Source organism: Felis catus, chromosome A3, assembly GCF_018350175.1.
Source record: "Felis catus isolate Fca126 chromosome A3, F.catus_Fca126_mat1.0, whole genome shotgun sequence".
In the NCBI taxonomy this organism is placed as follows: domain Eukaryota; kingdom Metazoa; phylum Chordata; class Mammalia; order Carnivora; family Felidae; genus Felis; species Felis catus.
The window spans coordinates 26,969,207-26,989,290 of NC_058370.1; the positions used below are offsets into that span (position 1 = coordinate 26,969,207).

At 39.7% G+C, this 20,084-nt stretch overlaps 1 protein-coding gene across 9 annotated transcripts in view; it reads right to left on the bottom strand.

Annotated features, from left to right (window-relative positions):
* TPX2 (TPX2 microtubule nucleation factor) overlaps window positions 1-18,948 on the bottom strand; it is a 56,127-nt gene extending 37,179 nt beyond the window's left edge. For 3 of the 9 annotated variants that reach the window (XM_011280842.4, XM_019826677.3, XM_045053773.1), the window contains exons 1-4: window positions 18,818-18,924; window positions 15,765-15,898; window positions 3,971-4,142; window positions 2,009-2,131 (exon numbers count right to left, since the gene is read on the bottom strand). In XM_011280842.4, coding sequence (XP_011279144.1) covers window positions 2,009-2,131; window positions 3,971-4,076 — 229 coding nt within the window. In that variant the 5' untranslated portion in view covers window positions 4,077-4,142; window positions 15,765-15,898; window positions 18,818-18,924. Of the gene's footprint in view, window positions 1-2,008; window positions 2,132-3,970; window positions 4,143-5,535; window positions 5,617-15,764; window positions 15,899-18,521; window positions 18,711-18,817 lie in introns of those variants that run through there. The other 6 variants (XM_023251359.2, XM_019826679.3, XM_019826678.3 and 3 more) reach the window with 6 other exon arrangements.
* Window positions 18,949-20,084: the final 1,136 nt, after the last annotated feature.

The following is a 20,084-nucleotide window of genomic DNA, read 5'->3' on the forward strand; positions in this document are numbered from 1 at the left end:
AAAATCAGTGTAATTCAACACAGTAACAGACCAAAAAAAGAAAAATGATCATATAATCATCTCAATATAAGCAGAAAAGGAATTTGACAAAATCTCACATCCATTCCAAATAAAAAATTATCAGCAAATAGGAATAGATGGGAATTTCCTCAGCCTGATCAAGGATATTTATGAAAAAACTACAGTTAACATCATATTTAATGGTAAAAGCCTGAACGCACAGGAATAAGACAAGCATGTCTACCTTTTCCACTCTTATCCAACATCCTACTAAAGGTTCTAGCCAGTACAGTATGCAAGAAAAAGAAATAAAAGGCATATTTGCAGATGATATGATCATCTATGTAAAAATCTGATGGAATCTATTAAAAAAAAACTACTAAAACTAGTGAGCTTAGAAGGTCGCAGGATAAAAGATTAATATGTAAAAATCAATTATTTTTTTTGTATTAGCAACACAAAATAAAATTGAAATTAAAATAGAGGTATGAAAAGTGCTTTGAGAACACAATAAGAGGAATCAGAGAAAAAAGGATATTTGAGCTGGACCTTGAATGATGAATAGGAACTTTTCAATTACATTAAGAATTGAATGCAGAGGGAACAATACTCATAAGACAGGTGAAAATATGTAATATGAAAGAACACAGACTCTGAGGGGCCTAAGGGGCATGCACGTAAGCAATGTGCATGGTTTTTGCCACATGACAGACCCAACAGAAGTTTCTTGCTTTGGGGCACACTGTTGACAAAGCAGTCTTCAACTGAAAGTGGTCCAGACAAATTAGGTAACAGTACATACTCTTTCAATTAAAGAAGAGCACAAAGACCACCAAGGCAACAGAAAATCTGCCATGCCTAATGAACTAATGTAATTTACCTGAGGATGCAGCACTGAGGCCACAGGCATTCCAAGCATGGCAAGTGAAACATGCCATACAGTTCTAACCCCTTCTGCAATTAAGACGATGGATGCAAAAGTTCAGGGTCCTTGCCCTAATCCCAAATTCAATAGATATCATCTGTACTCATGAGTTAATTATTTGAAAGTCATCCTAACAGCTTAGACTTTGTAAACTACAAAAGTTTGCTAGAAATACAGCTATTTCCTGGTATGACTCCTCTACTTAACGGTCTAATTGGAGCCAGTTTCAGATTCATCCATTAAGAGTAATTTTCAAATGTTCTAAATTGATTGTGGTATTGGTTGTACAACTACTCTATGACTGTACTGTGAAAAACACTGATGGAGAGCCTGAGTGGCTCAGTTGGTTAGGTGTCTGACTTTGGCTCAGGTCATGATCTCTCTTTTGTGGGTTTGAGCCCTGCATCAGGCTCTGTGCTCAGAGCCCGGAGGCCGGTTTGGATTCTGTGTCTCCCTCTCTCTCTGCCCCTCCCCTGCTTGCGCTCTGTCTCTCTCTGTCTCTCAAAAAATAAAACATTAAAAAAAATTTTTTTTTTAAGACTGAAATGTACACTTTGGGTGATTTGTTCATGTGAATCATATCTAAATATGGCTGTTACTTCAAAAAAGTAATTTTTAAGGATTTATGATCTCTTAAAAATCCTTTTTTTTGTTCTGATCAAATAGAAAATATTCTGCAGACTTAGTAACCACCAGTTTAAATGCCAATTATCTTTTAGAATCAGATACATGACTCAAAGAATTCTTGTGCAATGACAAGCAGTACATTCTTCTCTCCTACTGCTTTGTTTCCCAGCCAGACTCAGGTTATGTTATGTTAAATCTTGTCATAAAAAGAAAAGAGTTTTGTATCTGGCAGTAAAAGTCTATGTTAGCTTAAGTTCCAAGAAATTAAAAAAAAAAAAAAAAAAAAAGCGTAGTACATCATTAGTGTCACATTCACCATAAAGTGAAACTGGCCCATTTCACCAATAATAAACCAAAGGATACAACATTTATGTAATTCCCCCAGATCCCTCAGGCCCATAACACACTGTTCCACCATTCTACCAAAGAGCTTTTTCCTAAGATGTTCTTTCTTACCTGGTCTTAAAGGTGTGACAATAGCTTGCTGAGGATTAGGCTTCCTCAGAGGGGTTTTGCCCTGAAAAAGCCCTCCTATGCCATTCTTCCCAGGAAACTTGTTCTCCAAATTGGCTTTCTCTTCTGTGAAAAAAAGAGCATCATTTAAACAATCAGCAAGGAAGCAAAATAAATCAGTCCTATGCACTTGTAAATGGGGCCTAAAGCCCCTACTAGTACGCTTCCAGCACATTTGGCAAGTACAAAGTTCTTGTGATCAAAATGAAATGAGTACACATTATACGTCACAGATAGAGACTATAAAAACTATCACTGTAACACTGGCAACACTGAACAATGTATTACAGAAAAGGAGAAGTGCAGACTCTGCATTGTGAATAGCTACTTATCTTTGTTTGATACACATTTAGGACCATATAAGCATGAACTGGCCTAATCTACCACCTAAATACATCATGTTGCTCTTAAAGAAAACTGTAGCTATTAAGATCTGCAGGGCTTACAAGAGACATCTTATGGTCTGTTTGAGTTGAGGTTCTCTTTCAACTGGTTGGTAAGAAGTGGGTGTGTGAGGATGGAACAGAGCTAGGCTCTCCCAAGGGATTTTACCTTCGGTTCTCCTGTGCCCAAAAGTGAGGGCAAAGCAGTGAAACATCTGTCCTACCAACTGCCTACCAACAAACAGAAGCTTCAGGAATGTGGTGAGCTCCAGCAATAACACTGTGCATGTACAATCAGAGTGCAACTGTATAAAAAGATATGATTATTTGGAAGAGAATTAGAAAATAATGTATTAGAACTAAGGTGGTTTTGAAAGAATGGTAGGATTAAGTTTTTTCTTCGACATGGTATTTACCAGTTTCGCTGTACAAATATTTTCTATCTTGTTTTTAAAGAAACCCAGGGTTGTCTTCCTCAAGGTTTCAGTAATGCAAGGACATGGGAAGATCCTTATAGGGCAGCTGGTCCTCTTCACCTTTCCTCCACACCACTTCCAACAGACCCCTTCTCCAACGGATACCATTAAAGGCCTTTTGCAAGAGAAGGGCATGTGCCACCACACGTGGACACTGCATTGTAAGTGATAAGTGCAGCTGTAATGGACTCATTTTTTTTCTCCCATCACATTTTTTTTTTTTTTAAATACAGAAGATAAGTATATGAGAAAGAATAAAATGAAGGGACCCTAGCAACTACTAGCCTGACATATCACTGGTCTCACCATGTTATCCCAAAATACTATAAAAACATAACCACATCCTTATTTATTATTGGCCTGGTGTCAGGGTTTGCATCAAATCATATGACTCAACACCAGGCAATCCCATTTCTGTTTGGGGATTGGGTTCTGAGTAGCATAATCCCTCCAGCTAAAAATGAATCAGTGAGGGGAAGCAATAGGGCAGTAACTGTAGTTATAAAAAAGCAACACAAGAATGCCTGTGATGTTAGAACTGTTCAGTATCTTGACAGTGGGAGTAGATACACAAACCTACCCAAGTGATAAAATTGCATAGAACTTACTACAGAAATGAGTATGAGTACAAGTGAAACTGGGGAAATCTGAGTAAGATGGGTAGACTGTATCAGTGTCAGTATCCTAACTGGAATACTAGATTCTATGCCCAATGGCAGTAGAGCAAGTTTTTATGTGGCTGCTATCACTACAGACATGTTTTGAATCTTAGAGTTTCACTCAACTTTGTTTCATCTGGATTTTTCCATATATCCCTAATGCTTAAATATTTACTATTCCTAACTGCAAAATAACACTGATAGCCCACTCCTAAGACACTGGGCATTTCAATTATTTCTATCATATCATAAATGATAAAATATCTTGGTGTAGAAAATAATTTATATTTTAGTTATTTTCTTGAAATTCCTACTATTTTTTTGAAAGGTACTCAGAACAAAGCGGGCTACTAACCCTTAAAATGGCCTGAAAAAGCAGACACTTACCAAACCAAGAATCTATGTTTTGGGTATCTTCCTCATCATCCAAAGAGGTAAAATTGATGAAGTCCGTGGGAGCATCATAGGAATAAGAAGTTTTAACTTGTGACATTGTCCCCTGCGTTGGCACAGAAGAGCAGGTTTTTCCCAGTACTCACTCTTCTCAACAGATCACCTTCTAATGAAAAGAAATGGTTCAGAAACTTGGTTGTGCATTAATCTAAGGTACTGATTCCCCAGCAATTACTTTGATTTTACTACCACATTTGCAATTCTGAAAATAACCTGGACAAGACACCTTATTTTTCAAACCAAACTAAAAGTTAACTTTTCTTTTTCAAAGATTTTTTTTTTAAGCAATCTCTACACCCAACATGAGGCTCAAACTCACAACCCCAAGATCAAGAGTTTCATGCTCTACTGGCTAAGCCAGCCAGGTGCCCCAAAGTTAACTTTTCTTTTTTGGTAACTTGAAGATATTCCTGGAGATAAATGTGTTGGAATTAGAAGGAGGCAAAGTTTGATGAGTGCCTACAACATGCCAGGCAAAGTACCATACTAGGTGTTTGACATTCATTATTTTATTTTCCCTCAACCTACCATTTTTTCACTTCTAGCCTCTCCCACATCCCACTACTCTTTCTCTGCCCTGAATAACCCAATTTCTGAAACACACCATTAAATTTTACACCTACTAACTAAAATCTTACTCATTACTCAAAGTCCAATTCAATCCTCTACAAACTTTCCCAATTTCTACCTATCATACTAATTGCTACCTCTCCAAGGCCATAATGCTTTACCATTCAATTTTATATTAGTTAACTATGCAAATGCCTCTCCTAGTAGACCGTAAATTCCTGAAGACAAGGACGGATTTTATTCACTTGTGTATACCTCAACCATCAAGGTTCTCAGAACGGTATCTTATACCTAGTAAAAACTTAGTACGTTTTGCCAACTACAGGTTTTCTTTCCTTGGAAATATTTTCATAGGCACCTGGGTGGCTCAGTCAGTTAAGTGTCTGACTTCGGCTCAGGTCACGGTCCCTCGGTTTGTGAGTTCAAGCCCCATGTCGGGCTCTGTGCTGAGAGCTCAGAGCCTGGAGCCCGCTTCAGATTGTGTCTCCCTCTCTCTCTGACCCTCCCCTGCTCACATTCTGTCTCTGTCTCAAAAATAAACAAACATTAAAAAAATTGAAAAAAAAAAAAAAAAAAAGAAAGAAATACATAAAAGGAGGCACCTAGCTGGCTCAGTCAGTAGAGCATGCCACTCTTGACCTCGGGATTGTAGGTTTGAGCCCTACGCTGGGTAGAGAGATTGCTAAAAATAAAATTTCAAAAAAAAAAAAAAAAAAAAAAAAACACACACACACACATAAAAGGCACGACATGTAAATTAGGTCAAAGAAACAAGTCAAAGGTATGGGCCCATCCCTGCTCCGGTGTACAAAGTTTTACATTCTCCCGTAGAAACCTGTGTAGGTTTAAAGTCAGCCCCCACTCTAGCCATTTACGGTTAAGAAAATATCTGGAAGTAGTTTCAAAAACAGTCTGAAGGACACACTCACTGGCAAATAATTTCCCTATGAAATCCAATGAGCCATTTGTCTTCATCCAGGGAACAACATGTACTTTAAAGTATTCTGTATCTTGGAAGAGAAGTAGATACCACTAATTACTTGCATACACATTTATTAAATTAAGTACCTTTAAGCCTTTATTATAAAAATTCATGCTCATTAAAGAAATCATAAAAAAAGCTCCTATAAAAAATAATAATCTACAATACCACACTATTTCAGTCTGTCTCCCTCTCTCTCTCTCTCTCATTTTTTCTCTATATACACACATATATTTGAAATCTGCTTCACATATTGTGAGCATTTTCCATGTCAATATATATATAGATATTTCATCGACAGCTATACTATAATTTACGTATCCCCTATTTTTAGGCATTTTCCAATATTTTCACTTTAAAGATACTACTAGAAGAATATCCTTGTAGTTCAATTTCTGTACACATCCTTAAGTATGACCTTAAGATAAATTCCTTTTTTTTTTTTTAATGTTTATTCATTTTTGAGAGAGACAGAACATGACTGGGGGAGGGGCAGAGGGAGAGGGAGACACAGAATCCCAAGCAGGCTCCAGGCTTCAAGCTGTCAGCACAGAGCCCAATGCGGAGCTCGAGCCCATGAACCATGAGATCATGACCTGAGCTGAAGTCGGACGCTCAACCAACTGAGCCACCCAGGAGCCCCTACCCTTAAGAGAAATTCTTAGAAGTGGACTTGCTGACTCTTGATACAAACTGTAAAACCGTTCCTAAAAAGGAACTTATATCACCAGAGGTATGCCAGTTCCCCACAATGTCACCAATTCTGGGCACTAATAACCCTCAGCACTCATTGTCTTTATAGTATACAACTATACCTATGCTCTGAGATAAATCATAAGAGTAGTTACACCCAACTTCATTGCTCAGTGGTTTGGCCAGTATTTCGTTAGCTTCTCTCAGTGGATTGGGGTAATTCAGAAGGTACTTGAGTGCCTGAGAAACATTTATTCTAATAATTATTTGGTTTACATAGTGACATCAATCCATACACCAGAGAACTTCATCTTTCCATGGTCTCTCCTATGAACTCAATGCAGCCAGAACTCCACAGATACCTTTATAACAATGCCCCAGTTGAGGTACTTAGTGTAGAAACATGATTATTTTGGAATCAGAAGGAATCTTAATAACTTTTGCAGTTTATAGATAAGGATTAATTACAGCAAAAAAGGCTCTTCCAAGATCAACAGAACAATAATACTAATGATCATGGTAAAAACAGTTACCAAAAGTACTTATACGTGCCAGGTGCCATGAAGTAGTAAATACATAGTATTTCAAATACTCTCCAACAATCCCGTAAAGCAGCAATTATTATTCCCATTCTAGAAGAGGAAGCTGAAGAGAGAATGATGTGCCCAGTATCATACAATTATGTAAAGGCAGAACTAGATCCAAAACTGAGGCTCCTAACATCAACACAATGTTCTTTCCACATTGTTCTGCCCTCTCACCCTATGAATTAAAGAGGCATATTAACATAGTTATGGCCTCTACTGGCATAGAAAAGAGTACTGCATATCCAAGTAAATCCATTCTCCATAGTCTTTTGCCCTGAATAGAGGAGTCTTTATTATTCTCATTTTAAAGTTTTCACTCTCTACGTCTACCTTCATTAATCAATTTAACTCACTAAGTTATTTGTTACCAGTCCACTCTTATACACTCACTAGGGGCCTTAAATATGGGCTTAATGATATCGGAGCTCCTTTCTCATTAATACTCAAGTTGAGACTATGTCTTACACAAAAAGTAGAAGATCTAGTCTCAGACACAAAGGAATTTAAAATCTAGATAGGAGCTAAGGTTCTGGAGCACTCAAAAAATAAGATAGTATACAATATTTAAATTATAAACTCTAAATATAAAGAGAATTAGAAATTGGGGCGCCTGGGTGGCTCAGTGAATTAAGCGGCCGACTTCGGCTCAGGTCATGATCTCATGGTCCATGAGTTCAAGCCCCGCGTCGGGCTCTGTGCTGACAGCTCAGAGCCTGGAGCCTGTTTCATATTCTGTGTCTCCCTCTCTCTGACCCTCCCCCATTCATGCTCTGTCTCTCTCTGTCTCAAAAATAAATAAACATTAAAAAAAATTAAAAAAAAAAAGAGAATTAGAAATTAATATCACTTAAGTCAAACTGATTAAATATGTTTCATTGAACATCATCAAAATAGTAGGAAGCACACCATAACAAAAGTCACCTTTTAAGCTTAGTGTAGCCAGAACAGTTCTAGCCAATGAGAATGAAGTAGGAATCTGCTGAGGGATTTACAGGAAAACTTACTTTCCTGATATAGCCACAGCCCTTGTTCTTGCTCTTTCCCTTCAACCCTTCTTGCCTTAAAGGCAAATGTAATAGCTAGAGATAGAGCAGCTATCGCGTATACAAGTGGATGGCCAAAAAAGTAACACTGGCCCTGATATTGCTGAGCTACTGACCATTGATCAAATATCAGCAACCATCTACCTCCAGACAATACTCTTTTTGAATAAGCCATTATAGTCACATTTTCTGTCACTTATAGCCCAAAACAATCCCAACAAAGAAGTCCAGAATTCTAGACCTGTCTCTGGCATTTACTACATGTGTAAAACAACAGGAGAGGCACTGTATCTTTCTGCCTACTTACTTCCCATAAACATGAGAAGGCACTTCAAGTACTATACAATGCACTACTATAAGATATCACAGCCTCTCCTCCCCTTGACCATATCTATATTCAAAGGACCCTCAATGAAAGATTCCCCAGTGACTGACAGTGGTTAAAATTCCCCTGTTGCAAGGAAGTTTTCCTGTTCTTGTGAACAAACATGCTGGAAGACATGGGAAAATCTTGGATTCCCATGATCTTAATGCCTAACCCAGGTCACTGGGAACACTTCCCAGGCAGGAATGCAATGAAGACAACTAAAGCTGGGGGAGGGAAGAGGCAGGAATGTAATATGCAACAACCCCACTCAGCTTCCTAAAAACCATGATTCCACCAAAGCATGCCACTGAAAAAACCACCTGGAAAGTATTCAAATATAACCCCTCACATTCTTTTTTCTTTTTTAAATTATGGAGCTACATGGTTACCCTCTTTGGACAGCAAGTGCATGTTTTTGATAGGTCTTGCCAACTGTAAAACTTTACCTTACAGATATGTACTTATGCATACGTAAGTATAAGAAAGTGCACGAGAGCATTGTTCATAAAAGCCAAAAAACTAAAAACAAAAATTCCACCAATAGAAGACTGTTTGAATAAATTAGGGTACAATCGTATAATAAAATATTAGAGAATTTAATATTAGATAACTTTGCATATGTAGTAATATGTACACAATGAGCTCCAAGGGCTATTAGGAGAAAAGTAAAATGTAGAAGTGCATACTCTCATTCATGTTAAAAAGAAGGAAAGGGGTAATATATACTCATGTATACTTTTGTACACACATAGATTATTGTGGAAGGAGACACAGAAGTGTTAACAGTATTTGGGTCTGGGAAGAAAGCTAGGAGTTCTGAGTCAGGGGAAGACTTTTCACTATACGAACTCTTTGAATACATCTTATTATATAAATGAATATCTTTTCAGTTTAAAGAACTGGTTAAGCAGTACTTATTTCCCCCTAAAGTGGCATTTACAGTCCATAAGTCACTGCACTTTCTGGGATTTTTATTAAGTACACTTGGTAATCCAGCAATAATTGTTAAATCTATTGATTTTTGGAAATAAAGTTTCCCATTTACAGGGTCTGAAATTGGCTACTAACTTCACTTATCCAAATGTTACACGTTATTTCTTTTTTTAATGTTTCTTTATAAAAACAAAATGCTCCTGAGTATTGACTTAATAAAAAGTACACAAACTTGTGGGGCACTTGGGTGGCTCAGTCAGTTAAGCTTCCAACTTTGACTCATGATCTTGAGGTTCACGAGTTCAAGCCCAGCATCAGGTGGCACTGTGCTTACAGCTCAGAGCCTGGAGCTTGCTTCAGATTCTGTCTCCCTCTCTCTCTGCCCCTCCCCGCTCACGCGGTCTCTCTCTCTCAAAAATAAACATTAAAAAAAAAATTTTTTTTTAAGTATACAGACTTGAAAAAAAAAGTTAAAAATAATAGCTAATGGGGCACCTGAGTAACTCAGTCAGTTGAGCATCTATCCAACTCTTGATTTCAGATCAGGTCATGATCACAGTTGTGGGATCAAGTCCTGTGTCTGGGTCCTGGACCGAGCATGGAGCCTACTTAAGTAAGATTTATTCTGTCTCTCTCTCTCTTCTCTCTCCCTCTACTGCTCATGCTCTCTCTCTCTCTCTCTCTCTCTGTCAAAATAAACTTAAAAATAGTAATAGCTATTGGGGCGCCTGGGTGGCTCAGTCGGTTAAGCGGCCGACTTCGGCTCAGGTCATGATCTAGCGGTCCGTGAGTTCGAGCCCCGCGTTGGGCTCTGTGCTGACAGTGCAGAGCCTGGAGCCTGTTTCAGATTCTGTGTCTCCCTCTCTCTGACCCTCCCCTGTTCATGCTCTGTCTCTCCCTGTCTCAAAAATAAACAAAACGTTAAAAAAAAAATTATATAAAAAAAAAGAATAATAATAATTGCTATTAATTACTGAGTACTTATGACACACCAGACACTCCTGGCGATGTTTTACATGTATTAATTAACTCACTAAATCCTCACAAAAATCCTATTAAGTAGGTACTATTATTGTCTTCATTTTATAGACAAGGAAACTGAGGCAAGGAGAGATTTACTACTTACTCATGATCACACAGTTAAGAAATAGCAGAGCCAGCATCTGCATTCAAGTAGGCCCTAAAGGATGTGTCCTTATCCACTAACCTCTCTTATTTACTTAATTTTTTTTTTCAGTAATCTCTATGCACAATGTAGGGCATGACCCCAAGATCAAGAGTTGTGTGCTCTACCGACTGAGCCAGACAGGTGCCTCTTTGTGTGCGTGTGAGTATATATTTTTATTTATTTATTTATTTATTTCCTCTCATATTTATTTTAAAAAATAGAGATTTATGTAGATCAATGTGAAATGTCAAGGCACAAAGGACAAAACCATTTATAGACAATAACTTCCAAATACTATTTACTACAGGCCAACCACTTTATTAGGCACTTTACATAAATCATCTCATTTGGGGCACCTGGCTGGCTCAGTGGGAGGAACACAGGACTTTTGATCTCAGGGTCATGAGTTTGAGCCCTACAGGGGGTGTGCAGATTACTTAAATAAATAAAAATTTAAAAATAAATACATTTTTAAAATTAAGAAACCATCACATTTAAAGTGCATTAAAAATATACAAGGTAGATATCATCATCCCATGCAAGATGTACTCTTGCATATAAAGTTTTTGCTATTTATAAGACGGAAGTTAGTCTGAACCTCTCAGTGGATATTATAGAGTAAAAGAGACCATGAGTACAGTATTTAAGCATCAGAAGAAGAAATGTCTTCTGAGGTCTAGGAGTGCATTTGATTGATGGGGGTCAAAAGGCAAGGGGCTCAAACCTAAATATGCTTAATCTTTATTTAGGTGAAATTTTAAAACTGAAATATTATTTTTCTAACATGACCATTTTTTTAAAAAGCTTTTTGAGATGCTTGGGTGGCTCAATCAGTTAAGCATCCAACTCTTGATCTCAGTTCAGGTCATGATCTTGCAGATCATGAGCATGAGCCCCACAATAGGTGAAGCCTGCTTGGGATTTCCTCTCTTCCTCTCTGCCCCTCCCCTGCTTGTGCACTCTCTCTCTCTGTGTCAAAATAAATAAATTAAAAAAAAAAAAAAAAAAAAAAAAAGAGGCTTCTTTTAAAAGCTATTTTTGGTCCAGTATGGCCAACTCAGGAGACCATTCCCACCTCCCCAACTCCCCCAAAAAGGGGAAAAAGTAAGCAAAATACAAATCCATTGAGAAGTCTGACTCTCTTCAACAAAAGGTGATAGCACAAGTACATGAACAAAACCAAAAGTAACTACTCGGCTATGCCGGTTTTACCACACTGCTTCTCCCATAAATAATAAAATTAAGATGTAAAACCTTCAAAAATTAAAAAGCACAAGGCCTAGTGGGAAATGGAACAGGCCAGAGTCTGGGCCAACAGTTTAAATGAAAGAGACCTAGGCATGATGGGAACTGGATGCCTTCCTGCACCCCTTTATCAAGATTGAATTTCTGTCAACAGGTCTCACTGAAGAAAAAAAAAAGAAAGAAAGAAAAAAGGTACATGCGTCAACCACATTCTCCCAAACAAATCAGACTGCCAAGGAAGAGAATCAGCTTCACATTTCAAAATTATCTGAATCTACCACAGCTCTAGATTCCTGCAAAACTAGAAACCATCTGAGTGAATAGCTCTTTCAGACCAATAATCCTACAACAGAACTGAGGAAAAAGCCTCTCCCATATTATGAACCACTTAGCTTCCTTTTAGAACTGCCTATTAACTCAGTTGGTTAAGCGTCCGACTTCGGCTCAGGTCATGATCTCACGGTCTGTGAGTTCGAGCCCCGCGTCGGGCTCTGTGCTGACTTCTCAGAGCCTGGAGCCTGTTTCATATTCTGTGTCTCCCTCTCCCTCTGCCCCTCCCCCGTTCATGCTCTGTCTCTCTCTGTCTCAAAAATAAATAAACGTTAAAAAAAAAATTAGGGGCGCCTGGGTGGCGCAGTCGGTTAAGCGTCCGACTTCAGCCAGGTCACGATCTCGCGGTCTGTGAGTTCAAGCCCCGCGTCGGGCTCTGGGCTGAGGCTCAGAGCCTGGAGCCTGTTTCCAATTCTGTGTCTCCCTCTCTCTCTGCCCATCCCCCGTTCATGCTCTGTCTCTCTCTGTCCCAAAAATAAATAAACGTTGAAAAAAAAAAATTAAAAAAAAAAATTAAAAAAAAAGAACTGCCTATTAAGTGCCATCATCATATCACATAGCTCATTTTTGTTTCCAAAAAAACAAAGACTAAAAGCATATATAGAATCTCTTCCCTTAAGAAACTCACATTTGAGTGGAAAATACAGACAATTGTGATACACGGTGATCCGTGATATAATAGAAGAAAACCAAAGGCACTATGGAAGTGCAGAGAAGGGGAACAGGAGGGTCAGAGAAGGGTACCTGGTGGAAGTGATGCATAAAAGATACAAACAGTGGTGAGCATAGCATAACCTACAGAGATGTTGAATCACTATGTTGTACACCTGAAACTCATGTAGCATTGTGTGTCAACTATACTCAAATCAAAATTTTAAGAAAGAAAGAAAGAAAGAAAGAAAGAAAGAAAGAAAGAAAGAAAGAAAGAAAGAAAGAAATGCACAAAGAACAACAGCAACAACAAGATAACGAGACACAGACAGACCTACAGAGTTCTACAAGGATGAATACTGACTTTTTCTAAGGGAAGAGATAAATGGAAAAGGGAAACAAATGAGGGAAAAGCACACAACTGAGGAAGATTGCAAAAGAAGCAATGTAATTTGTTTCCACATTCGCCTGAAATTAACCTCGATCATGTCCTGTCCCTCTTCACTCTCAAACCAAAAATAACTAGCCTTGACAAGCTCTATAAATCAAAAAGCACAGGTTCAGGGGAGGTGGGGGAAAACTGCAAAAGGGTAAGTTCTAAGGAAAGTTGGAACAGTGGACTGGTAGCTCCTAAACAAAACAAAGACTTTGGTGTGACAGATGCTCTCAAGCACTTCACTATCCAGTTTGGGAGCTGCATCTTAACCTATTCCTATTGGAAGAAAAATCATGACTTAAACAACTGGTAACATAGTAAACAAAGTAAGTCAAGACTTCATTAGAAGTGTAGTTAGTAAATGGTCCCATCCCAAATGGTGCCATTCCCCCAGGGACACCCTCTCCTACTTTCACAAGGGAAAAGAGATCCTGTTACCGAACCACAAGTTAAATAGAGTTATTTTCATCTTACCTACATTTTTTTTTTGTACATAAGGGATTAGCAGGAGTCAGTAAATGGCAACATAATCCAGCATGTCATTTTAACTGTTAATCAAAGTCACAAACTAAGTCTGAAGGAAGTAAATGGACTTTGTGTTTCCACATTTATGTTTGCTAACTTCTACGTTGAAATTGGATCTGTTTACCGAAACAGATCCATGAAGCTTCCAAAATTGGGTCAATTTAAAATCCAATGACAATCCCTCACTGTCTAAGCACTCAGAAGTCAGCACAGGACACATGGACACTTGTTGTCATTCATCACTGTCCAGAAACCTCAAGCAAATGTAGTTTTTTTTATCGACTCTCTCCCAAACTTGTGAGTTATGGATTACAAACTAAGTTCTGATTTAATTTATCCACAGAACTTCATAAACCCTAATCTACTCTTATACAACTAATAGGACCTTGATAAAAATCAATGATGCCATTTACCAAATAATGGCAATATTATTACCAAATAATAACACAGATCTCTGTAGAATACTAAAAGGAAATCTTTGTAGAATATCCAAGTATTATGCTGTTCCAACACAAGAAGCTGAAAGAGTTTTGTAAGAGTTGACAGTGGGGCTACAGGAGGTTACAATCCTAGCCAAACCTCAATCACTCAGTCTTGTAAAGATTTACATCCTTCAAAGGGTATCTTTCTTGGGGCGCCTGGGTGGCGCAGTCGGTTAAGCGTCCGACTTCAGCCAGGTCACGATCTCGTGGTCCGTGAGTTCGAGCCCCGCGGCAGGCTCTGGGCTGATGGCTCAGAGCCTGGAGCCTGTTTCCGATTCTGTGTCTCCCTCTCTCTCTGCCCCTCCCCCGTTCATGCTCTGTCTCTCTCTGTCCCAAAAATAAATAAACGTTAAAAAAAAATTAAAAAAAAAAAAAAAAAGGGTATCTTTCTTGGGATGTAGATATACATGTACCTAAGAACCTCAAAAACTGATTACCTATTAGATGCCAGGAAGTGAGACAGACAGTGACAGAAGATTTTTAACTATAAATATTTTTATATTATTTTTATTTTTGTGCCACGTGAATGTATTACATAGTTTAAAAATATAAATTTGTGCTGTGTGAATATACACTACTAAGTGGGTATGTTTATCAGCACAATTCTCCCATGAGGCAATTGGCATTATGTACCAAAGTCTTGAAAATATGCATTCTTTTCACCAAGGATTTCACTGCATAAAATACTATGGTAGAACCATCTAATGGACTACCATGTAGCCATTAAAATTATGTTGTAGCAAATTTTATTGACATGAAAAAATGTTCATAACCTAATCAGGTTAAAAAAAAAAATAATGAGAGTTTTTAGTGTATGACTTTTTAAAACCAAATACAGGCACAGAAAAAAAATTGGAAAGAAATCTATCAAATGTTAGCAATAGTTTATCTAAGAGGTAGAATAGTGAATCATATTTATTTCTTTTGCTTTTCCATATTAAATAAATTTTCTGGGGTGCCTGGGTAGCTCAGTCAGTTAAGCATTCGACTCTTGATTTCAGCTCAGGTCGTGATCTCATGGTTTGTGGGCTCGAGCCCTGGGTCAGGCTCTGTGCCAACAGTGTGGAGCTTGCTTGGGAGTCTCTCTCTCCCTCTCTCTCTCTCTACCCCTCCCCAACTTGCACTCGCTCTAAGTAAATAAACTTAGAAAAAATAATTTTTCCCCAAACATGTTACTTTTTAAGATACATTAAACACCTTTAAAATATTTTTTTAACGTTTACTCATTTTTGAGAGAGAGAGAGACCAAGCAGGGGAGGAGCAGAGAGAGGGAGACAGAACCAAAGCAGGTTCCAGGCTCTGAACTGTCAACACAGAACTCAAACAGGGCTGGAACCCACAAACCATGAGATCATGACTTAAGCCAAAATCGGACGCTTAACCGACTGAGCCAACCAGGCACCCCTAAAGTTAAACACTTTAAAACAATTTTTTTTAATACTTATTTATTTTCTGAGAGAGAGAGAAAGAGAGAGAGAAGGAGAACGTAAAGGGGGAGGGGCAGAGAGAGATGGAGACATAGAATCCGAAGCAGGCTCCAGGCTCTGAGCTGTCAGCTCAGAGCCCAATGTGGGGCTTGAACCCACGAGCTGTGAGATCATGACCTGAGCCGAAGTTGAATGCTTAGCTGACTGAGCCACCCAGGCGCCCCTAAAGTTAAACACTTTTGATGCTAATATATTAATGTTCCTCTTATTCCTTTTTAATGTAACTCACTGTAGACTCAGCTTTACTTGTGGTTTAATCCATCAGTCAGTCCACCTGCCTATAGACTTGACTCAGAGTTGCAACGTACTCTTTCACCTCTCTTCTGAAGTCCTGAAGTCTAGCAAGTACTTGTTATCAAGAACCTGGAAGAAACAGAAAGGTGATATAACAGGTTCATGATCTCTGTAGTAAAGATGGTTAACAGAGAATAGGAAGGGGCTGCATAACACCAGAGATAGCCAGCCACTCTCCAAACCAAAGAGTGCTTCTGAGAGCTAAGTTCTAAATAGCATAAATCTACCCCAAATGCCAAACTTCTTAATTTGTCATTTCAGCTTAAATTTTAGTATACATTTGCCGTCTTCTGGTGTCTTTGACATTATATATTCCCACTTTAAAACTACCTTTCCAAATCTTGCAATTTAGGAACACTGACACCAAGGAGTAATAGAGTACATTTCTATTCAAACCTCAGGACAAATAATAGGCACACTTATAATAAGTAAGCACACTTATAAAGTAGGCACTTATAAGTAGGCACACTTATAAAAAAACTTTTACTACCTTTTTCTATTTAAATGAGTAGATATAGTATTTTTTATATATTTCCAAAGTAAGCTCCTTTCTCACTAATCTTTAATTGCTCCCCAATCAAGTTTCTCTGTGCAAACAAACCCAGAACCCCTCCCAGTTATCTATACTTTTTGCACCAAGTACCTTAAAACCTCTGAGCTCTATGTCTGTCTCAAATACAGATCTATTTACAGAACTGAATCGGCTGTTCAGTCTCCCTGTAGTCAATTAATTCTGTTTCCTAACTTTACTCATTGCAAAGACAATTCAGTTTGCCAAAGGGCATTTAGGTCTCTCCTCTTCCTTCCTTCACCAGCAATTCAAAAAGGATTAGGGAAAAGACCCAGGAGAGGCTGAAAGGAAAAAAAATATATAGGGCACATAGAAGAACTCATCATCTCCTGGCACCTAAACAAAAAAATGAAGGACTTTCTCACCTAATCCTGTCTCCCGGAGAAGCTTAATTGCAAATGCAGGATAAGTCAACTTTATTAACCTTGGAATACACAGACTTAAGCATCATTTAAATAATTTTAAAATTTAGGGGTGCCTGGGTGGCGCAGTCGGTTAAGTGTCTGACTTCAGCCAGGTCACGATCTCGCGGTCCGTGAGTTCGAGCCCCGCGTCAGGCTCTGGGCTGATGGCTCGGAGCCTGGAGCCTGTTTCCGATTCTGTGTCTCCCTCTCTCTGCCCCTCCCCCGTTCATGCTCTGTCTCTCTCTGTCCCAAAAATAAATAAACGTTGAAAAAAAAAATTTTTTTTAAATAATTTTAAAATTTAAACAAATTGACCGACCTAGCTGAAGTCATCCAGTTTTTCATATCTGCAGTTGTGTAGTCAATTTAGATAATGCCCTCTTGCCTATCCAATACAGCAGATATTAAGTGGGCAACTTCTGTGCACCAAGACTGTTCTAGTTCTTGTCTAACCACACTCTGCTTACCAAGAGCCAGTATGTGTCCCCTCTGCTTCACAAAGACACGCCTTGCTTGTCTTAAGCCTCACTGATCTCCCTCACCTCTACATTGCCAGGGCCCCTACAATACATGACACTAGAGGACTCCAATTCGGTCGTGTCTTGTTCAGATTGTCACTTGTCAATCTGAATCAGTCCTTTGTCCTCAAACATACCAGAAAACCCACGAGAACATCATACATCTGAATACCCATAGTATCTAATACCAATCTGAGCACACAGTACACCCTCAAAAAGTCAATTAATTAGCTAAGTGAGCTGGGAGCAACAATAACTTTTATCCCGAGAGTGGCAACTTAATGCTGAGCTAACACACCACACCAACAGTGTTACTCCAAAACAACCAAGGCTGATCTAGGGGTGGCTGGACAGGGGTTATGATATGACACGCTGATGACACAACAGAAGAATATCCTTATCATAGTAGTAAATAATTCAAATTCTGACATCCGATGAGTGAGACAAATACAAAGAAAGGTCATAGGATGTCAAGACAAGGTAAAACGGAATGAACCTGGGAGTACATAAAGCAATGACCTCAGAGCAAGATCAGGAGAGCGATGGACGCTGTCTGGTCCTAAGCAAGACTGATTGGGGAAAGTCCTGGGTACTTAACTACTAGATAACTGTCTGTGAGACAAAGAAACCACACATCCAAAAAAAAGGGGGGTGCTTTTTATAGTCTGGCTCACACTTTTCCCTTCCTCTCCAACCTATAAACGTTCTAGGATAGAAAATTAGAAAGGAAAGAATACCTAGTTATTCGTTACAAAGGGGGAGGGCTAAGCAGATACAGGTAAAACAGGATGAATTTTAAACCCCAAACAGAAAGACAACTCCAACTGCAATTAAACTGTCCCGCAATTCTCACACCGTATCTATTACCTTTCTTTCTTACACAATAGTTTTTAAATGCAGTTGCCTGTGCCGACATCAGTTTTCCTCCACCGAAGCCACACTCCTTGAGGGCGGGGCTACTGTTGCACCCATTTCTTGAAATCTGGGCCTGTTTCCTCCTCTATAAAGTGGGGGTTACGAAGAGCGCCTGCTTCATCGGCTTGGTGCGAAAATTGAACGAGAAAACGCACGCAGAGTGCTCACTCCAGCGAATGCTTATTTCATCCCTTCGTGGTAACAATGGTCGTTACCGTTATTAGCCTACAACCTCCCACCAACCCTCCTTCCCCCTATTTCCCACGGCCGGCCTCCGTCTCTACCTCGAGACGCAGCCCGCCAGCCTCGGTCCGGCCACACTTCACGGGAAAATCCTGTCACCAAGAAAGCGGTGGTCCGAAGTCTAGCTCCCTCTCGGCCCGGCCAAGACGGAGCCCACACACACACACCACCGCCGCCGCCGCCTGTGAAGCCCGGGCCAAGACGCTCGGGCCGCACTACGGGCTTAGAGGCGAGCGACCTCCAGCCGTTCGAGAACCAGGCAGAGCAGCAGACAGCAGCAGAGAAGGCAGCCCCGCACCCCCAGCTGCTCCCCGTTTCTCCCCAAGGCTCCCCTCACCTCAGCTCTGACAACCGAGCGTCCGGAACACCCGCCGCGGGCCTCATTCAGTACCGTTGAAAATTTGAACCCAGGCTCTCTAGTCGAATGCACCAATCAGAGTGCCAGGAATGGGCAGTCTTAGCCTCCCGATTGGCCCAGCAGTGCGCCGGGACGCCGGAAGTCATGATGCGGGACAAGCAAACAACCGGCCCGGGAGCCTCCTGGGAAATGTAGTCTCAAGCAACCGCGCGAGCCCCGTGGAACAACTCTAATAAGGAAATTACTACAAAGCCCAGAATGCTCGGCTACAAATTATTCGGGAGAGGTGGTACCAACTGAGGAGATGAGGAGTCGCTTCAGGTAACAGAACGGCGCGCACCTGGACCTCCCCAAAACTTTAACCGAAGAAAAATATTTATTATTCTCCCTATAGTGGTGTATGGTGCCTTGCATGTTCATAGAAATTCTCTTCGTTCTAACATAGAGTCCCCTGTGTACAACATAGACTCGCCCTCAGCTTCTCTGCCAAGGAGAGGAGTCTCTCAAAGTCTTCATTAAGCCCAGGCCCTGACATTACTGGCTTAAACTCGCCGTTTATGATTGCTTGGTCCTTCCCTTTTAATTCCATTTACGTCCCTTGCTTTGTCATCCTGGTATTATGAAAGAGAAAACAAAGGCTCAGGGAAGTTGAGTGAATGTGTCTAAAATCAATGAATGGAGGAGGTGGAATTTGAATTAAGGACATCTGATCCTAAAGATCATCAATAATCAGTTAGAAAATAATAGCAGCGAAAAGGGGGGAAGATCGCTGTAATAAAAACTACAGCATTTAAGATACCCAAGACCTTTATCTGAAAATTAAAACCTGTAAAGCTTGGTTGAATAACTATAAAAATAAGTAAAAAACTTTATACTTTGGGGGCGCCTGGGTGGCGCAGTCGGTTAAGCGTCTGACTTCAGCCAGGTCACGATCTCGCGGCCCGTGAGTTCGAGCCCCGCGTCAGGCTCTGGGCTGATGGCTCGGAGCCTGGAGCCTGTTTCCGATTCTGTGTCTCCCTCTCTCTCTGCCCCTCCCCCGTTCATGCTCTGTCTCTCTCTGTCCCAAAAATAAATAAAAACATTGAAAAAAAAATTTAAAACTTTATACTTTGTTAGTGGGTGGGGAGGTCCAATATTGTAAAGCTTTAATTTTCCAAATGAAGGGTTCAAGGCAATTCCGATGAAATTTCCAATATGAAACGTTTTGTCATGGAACTTGCCAAGCTGATTCTAAAATTCATATTGA